Here is a 6,557-nt window from a genome sequence, read left to right on the forward strand (position 1 = left end):
CTGCCTGCCTGACCATTCTGCCTGCCACTCTGTACCTCCTGGACTCTGAACTGGTTTTGACCTTTTGCCTGTCCACGACCATTCTCTTGCCTACCCCTTTTTGGATCAATAAACATCTAAGAGTCCAACCAGCTGCCTCCTGTGTCTGCATCTGGGTCTCGCCTTGTGCCCTGATATTGTCATTGGTTGCACTAATTGCACTGTTTGTCTACATAACCTGGTTCAAGTATTAATGACATTACCCTGAAGAAGGCACAGGGATGCCGAAACGTTGATTTACCCAATAAATTACTGGGAGTTTACATATGGAGTGTGCGACTATATTTTTGTAGTTTATTCGCCATTAGTCAGCACCTCCACACAAAATAATTTTTCTGTTTTTTATTCTACCAATGTAATTAGAACAGCAAAAACAAATGTTTTGTCATAGCAGCTTGTTTTAGCAACTTTGTAAACAATGCAATTGTAAATCAACTCTGTATATATAGCCTCAAAACATGTTCTCAGACTGTTTGGTCTATAACACAAACAGAAATGACCTGATCCACCACTCCTACCTTCATTTGATAACTAGCACTGAATAAATATACTGTATAGCCCAATCATCTTTACTCATCTCTCTATTCTCAGATAGCCAGCATACCATTCATTTATATCCTAGCCTCATACTCTTCTGGATGTCCTAGTCTGCTGTGCTGCTCTTCCTCAGACCCACAGCTCAGAATATAATCCAATATGACTTTATTGTCCCATTATGAAACAGAAACTTGTCTTTTGTCAATGTCTTTGTTTTCCCGTTCAATAGGATATTTACAACTAAATAGACCATTGTGGCGAGAATACACATTTTTCAGATTCTTATCAATGTTAGAATTTTATGCCAAACGTTTGGATACTGTATGTGGACTGTTTGGTGCATTTCATCCTCCTAGTTTTGCTTAACACACTCGTGACATTTTGGACCTGAAAGCGTATGGATAGAGTGGCATGACTCAACACCCACTCTTATTTGGATTCTTGGGTCAGTCTGGTGTTGTGGGTGGCAGCTCGGGCTCAAAGTCAAAGAAACAACTTATCTCTGAAATCGACCGACTCTCTTCATGTTCTCCATCACTGACAGCAACAGAGCAACCTCAAATACAAAGTGTTTTTGTTGAATTTTGGTCTGCCCACTATTTCTCCCTGCCTGCCTTTTGGCTATACATGGATGTGCTGTAGTGTGATAAAGCAGAAAACATTTAATAAGAGAGGGTTCATACCAAACTCATCTGAGCTGAAGTCTTTTTTTGCTGCAAAATGGCACCACCTTGCTGTATTGTAACTATCAGGATTTCCATTTGACTCCAGTCTATTAAATTCTACCAGGAGCTGGTACAAAATCATGATCCATGAATGAAATTCGGTTGGTATCAGCCCCTAACCATGACTTTTATATGGTGTGCCCCCATAGAGAACCAGTAAAGATTGAGATTGACCTCTAACCTTAGCTGTGTGCTCCAATAGGGAGCCCTGTAGAGCGACCTCTAACCATGTCTGTGTGTAGTCTCTGTAAGGGGATTACACAGTGTGGTTGCTGCCCCTGATAATCATTTACCTGGTCACCTTGCTGGTGGCCAACTGCTTCTGTTTGTCTTTGAGATTGTGATGGACATGCTCTTCTCCTGCTTTGCCACGGACATGACTCAACCAGCCACTCTTATTTGGATTCTTGGGTCAGTCTAATGCTGTGGGTGGCAGTTCTGGCGCAGAGTCAAAGAAACTGTTTGTTTCAACCAAATCAAATCAAATTTATTTATATAGCCCTTCGTACATCAGCTGATATCTCAAAGTGCTGTACAGAAACCCAGCCTAAAACCCCAAACAGCAAGCAATGCAGGTGTAGAAGCACGGTGGCTAGGAAAAACTCCCTAGAAAGGCCAAAACCTAGGAAGAAACCTAGAGAGGAACCAGGCTATGAGGGGTGGCCAGTCCTCTTCTGGCTGTGCCGGGTGGAGATTATAACAGAACATGGCCAAGATGTTCAAATGTTCATAAATGACCAGCATGGTCAAATAATAATAATCACAGTAGTTGTCGAGGGTGCAGAAAGTCAGCACCTCAGGAGTAAATGTCAGTTGGCTTTTCATAGCCGATCATTATGAGTATCTCTACCGCTCCTGCAGTCTCTAGAGAGTTGAAAACAGCAGGTCTGTTTTCCAAATCCAAATCCATCATCATCAACAACAACAAAGAGCATCCTTAAATACAAAGCGTTATTGTGTCAGTCTGATAAACCAGATAAGATTGAATAAGAGAGGGTCCATACCAAACTCATCGGAGCTGAAGTCTTTTTTTGCTGTAAAATGGCACCACCTTGCTGTTTTGTTGCTATAAGTGTTTGGATTTGCAATTTGACTCCAGTCAATTAATTAATTGAAAATGTTTCAATACTTTTTCTACCAGGAGCTTTTCAAGTCACAAAATTAATACAGCTCAGGTGTGATCGGACCTTAGCCCTGTCTATTATGTCCTATCCAATAGGACCCCAGTAAAGAATGAGGAGATTGACCCCTAACCTTAGCTGTGAGCCCCAATAGGGAGCACTGTGCAGAGCGACCCCTAACCCTGGCTGTGTGTAAACCCCTCTAGGCAGCCCAGTGCAGAGTGAGGAGACAGTGCTGGTGTAGTACCGTGTCAGTACATGTTATGGTACCACACTGTGGGCTTCTTCTGTAACTCTCAATGAGTTTAAAACTCGCGTTAAAAAAACTGTTCAGAAGGAGTGTAAATGTTTCCTGTAGGTCGGATTGTATTGTTGTACTAATCGTATTGTATGTTTCACATTTTGTAATGTTAGCTGCTGCCTTTTTGGCCAGGTCTCCCTTGCAAAAGAGACTCTTGTCTCAATGGGCTTTTCCTGGTTAAATAAAAGTAAATACATCTGGATCAGTCAGTTCATCCTGGCCTGCCAGCAGATGACTGTGGCCGGAGCTGTAGTCACCTACTACTTCACCAGGTCAGGAGAGAGTGTTGTGGTAAGTGTAATGAAATGCTATGTGGTGAATAAAATAGTCCCCAAAGTGTAAACCCCACCACTCTGGCACTCCATACAATCAAACACTCAAAGTATCTGAAAGAAAGGGGAAGGGATGCCTAGTCAATTGTTCAACTGAATGCATTCAACTGGAATGTGTCTTCCGCATTTAACCCAGCCAGAAAACAAATAATAGCTGAATGCAGGTCTGTCTCGTATCACTTATACTATTTCTAACTCTTCTTTTCCTCTTCTTCTCAGCTGCAACTGTCCCCCATCCTGTCGTCTATGCTGCATCTGGGCCCCTACCACCCCAACGGCTCCTTCATCACCACCCTGGTGGAGATTACTCCCTCATCCTCACCTACTTCCACAACCACCTCAAAAGAAAATGACTAATTTTATCATATTCACTGTCCTAAACCAACAACCAGCGCAAAGTCCTTTATCACAATAACCTAGATCCACAGCCAGCTCAAAGGAAAAGTGTGTCCTTTATTATATTCACTGTCTTAGATCCACAGATCTGTTGTTTATTGTTCTCATCTACATCCAAAACTGTGGAACCAGCTCAAAGGCTGAGTATGACTTTTATCTTCTTTGTTTATAAAGTATCAAGAACCAGCTTAGAGTACGTTCTTTATCTCATTCACCTACCTCCAAAACCAGTTCATAGGCTAAGAATGTGCTTTGCTTTATCAGATTCACTTAAAGAGAGAATAAGAGGTTGAGAAAAAGAATACCACTTTGTGGGATAGTCAATGTCAATGAAGGGGAAAGGGGTTACCTAGTCAGTTGCACAACTGAATGCATTCAACCGAAATGTGTCTTCCTCATTTAACACAACCCCTTTGAATCAGAGCGATGTTGGGGGCTGCCTTAATCGACGTCCACTTCATCAGAGCCCGGGGAGCAGTTGTTGTTGGGGGTTAACTGCCTTGCTAAAGGGCAGTTCAGCATTAGAGATAAAGGATATGAATAATTTAAAAAACATCATTTATTTTCAATTACTTATTATTTAATTAAGGTCATTCCAGTTGATAATATTAATTTTCAGCAAATGCAATTATTTATATTAAGATGTACACAGTTTCCATTTTCATTTGATAATACAATTTCAAAGGACTTCCATGGACATTCTAATCATATGACATGTCAACCTGACTGAATATATTTCTAAATATATTTTTACATGTAATGATTTGTAGATATAAATTGTAAATGACTTGTTGTGGAAAACTCCATTGTTTAATCAGTCTGTGTGGTTGACAGGAGAGATGATGAGAGGGGCTAGGTTTTTACCACCAGCATTATTGCAGGGGCTGAATAATGGATATAGTTTCTCAGTAAAGGTGCAGCCAGTGAAAGAGTATATATAAGACCTGGCCTCCACATCATAAAAAGAGACCTGACCCTCCTCATAATCCACAAATACTCCCACCTTCTGGGGCTTCTCTTTCAGGGACAGGAGGAAAGGGGGGTAGGTACCGGCTTTGTACACATTTCCATTCCTTAGCAACACAGTCCAGAGTCCATCCTCAGGGCTCAGTGAGATATTCCTCTTCCTGTCTATGGACTCTCTGGCCACTCCTAAAGTCCACTTAGTCTTCCCCTTAACCGTCACCTCATAGTAAAATCTCCCTGAGGAGAAGCAATCCTTTCCAAGGACAATGGCAAAACGATCAAACCTTTTTGGATTGTCAGGTAGATTGCGTAGTGTTTCTCCACATCTCACTTGTTTCACATCATCAGACAGGATGAGATCGGGATGTGCTGTGTCAGGATCCAGAGTCACATCCACTGCATACTGCTGAATCCTCTTCAGTTTGACTTCAGGCAACAGCTTCTCCATCTCTTTATTCAGCATTTCCTCCAGCTGAGACACAGCTGTCCTCACAGTCCCTACACAGAGATCACTGTGAACACTGATCTCAGACCAGTCCTTGGTGGATGGAGGGGTGCACATTAGAGATGTGAAGCTCTGGAGAAGTTGGAGGTGGTCCTCGGTGTGAGAGAGCTGCTCCAGCTCAGTGCTTCTCCTCTTCAGCTCAGTGATTTCATGCTCCAGCTCTTTAATGAGCCCTTCAGCCTGCCTCTCGGCTGCTTTCTGCTTCTTCTCAATCACCTCAATGACCTCAACCTGGCTTTTCTCAATGGATTGCACCAGAGCAGTGAATACCTGCATGCTGTCTGCTATCTCTCTCTTTGCATCTCTCTTGCTGAGCTCTACTGAGTGTTTGATCTCCTTTAGCTTCTGCAGTCGCTCTTGGATAATCTGCTGGAACTCTGCCTCAGTTTTCCCCAGCTGAACCTTCCTCTCTCCACACTCTTCATCTATAGGGACAGTGTCATGAGTCTTGTGGTCTGTCTCAGCGCAGAACTGACACACACACGTCTGGTCAGTTCTACAGAACAGCTCCAGGACTCTGTCATGCTTCTTACAGATCCTGTCTTCCAGGTTCTCCACGGGGTCAATCAGTTTGTGTCTCTTTAAGGGTGGGGCTATCTGATGAGGCTCCAGGTGAGTCTCACAGTAAGAGGCCAGACACACCAGGCAGGACTTCAGGGCCTTGAGCTTCGTCCCAGTGCAGACATCACAGGCCACTTTTCCAGGATTGGCAGGGCAATCATCTTTACCTTCGTCTGTCATCCTTTTAAAATTATCTACAACCTCTCTGAACGTTGTGTTGACACGAAGCTCAGGTCGTGTGTAGAATGTCTCCTTACACAGTGGACATTGACACAGGTCATTGCTATCCCAGTACTTTGTGACACAGGCAATGCAGAAGTTGTGTCCACATGAAGTGGATACTGGCTCAGTTAACACATCCAGGCAGATAGAGCACAGGAACTGCTCTTCAGTTAGGAGACTGCTGGAGGAAGCCATATCTAGACAGAGAAAGTGAAACTGAAAATCATTTCCTGGAATGAGTCAGCTCTCGATAGTTTTAGTGCCATCAGCTTGAATAAAGTTGTGATAAAAGTCAGTATAAACTTGCTAAATTACCAAAGTGAGGTAAACATAGGTACTGTAGATAAAAAACAAGAAACTACAGTAGAATGAACACAGTAAAAATAATCGGTACTTGTTAATCTCAACTCACCTGTCTGTGTGTGCTTGTGAGAGTGTGGGTACGTTCTCTGATTTTGTCTGTAGTTTAAACAGTATTATCAACAAAAATAAAGACACATTTCTAAAGAGTTTGACATAGTTTGCTCATGTGCGCAACATACAGTCCAATACATCTATCAACTTTAGTTGACATGCTCCTCCCCACCCAGTACCTCTATGTACAGCATGTGCTCTGGAACAAAATTAACCCTTTGCCCGGCTGATCTCTCTCTTCATTCCTGATACAATGTTTTACCATTTCAAATCAAACAAGAGAATAGTTTAATAAACCGGACTGTTTTCATTTTCACTAATCTTGGAAGAAATGTATTAATAATTAATATAACTTATGAAATATATAACTATGAATTATGAATGAAGTGTGATTTAGGGATGTTAAACAAAGGCTAATTGCAGAGGTATGGAAGGTTT

The 6,557-nt window shown here is 42.2% G+C and overlaps 1 protein-coding gene across 1 annotated transcript; it reads right to left on the bottom strand.

The window, feature by feature from the left end:
- Window positions 1–3,512: 3,512 nt before the first annotated feature.
- On the bottom strand, window positions 3,513–6,261 carry LOC120051956 (zinc finger protein RFP-like). Its single transcript, XM_038998834.1, has 2 exons — window positions 6,118–6,261; window positions 3,513–5,902 (listed from the first exon to the last, which is right to left on the bottom strand). Exon 2 carries the CDS (start codon window positions 5,898–5,900, stop codon window positions 4,266–4,268), a length of 1,635 nt encoding a protein of 544 aa, XP_038854762.1. The 5' UTR covers window positions 5,901–5,902; window positions 6,118–6,261; the 3' UTR covers window positions 3,513–4,265.
- Between the last annotated feature and the right edge of the window lie 296 nt (window positions 6,262–6,557).

This window comes from Salvelinus namaycush, chromosome 8, assembly GCF_016432855.1.
Source record: "Salvelinus namaycush isolate Seneca chromosome 8, SaNama_1.0, whole genome shotgun sequence".
In the NCBI taxonomy this organism is placed as follows: domain Eukaryota; kingdom Metazoa; phylum Chordata; class Actinopteri; order Salmoniformes; family Salmonidae; genus Salvelinus; species Salvelinus namaycush.

Coding starts and splice junctions, on each gene's coding strand:
- LOC120051956 (XM_038998834.1), bottom strand. CDS start 5,900: ATGGCTTCCTCCAGCAGTCTCCTAACTGAAGAGCAGTTCCTGTGCTCT.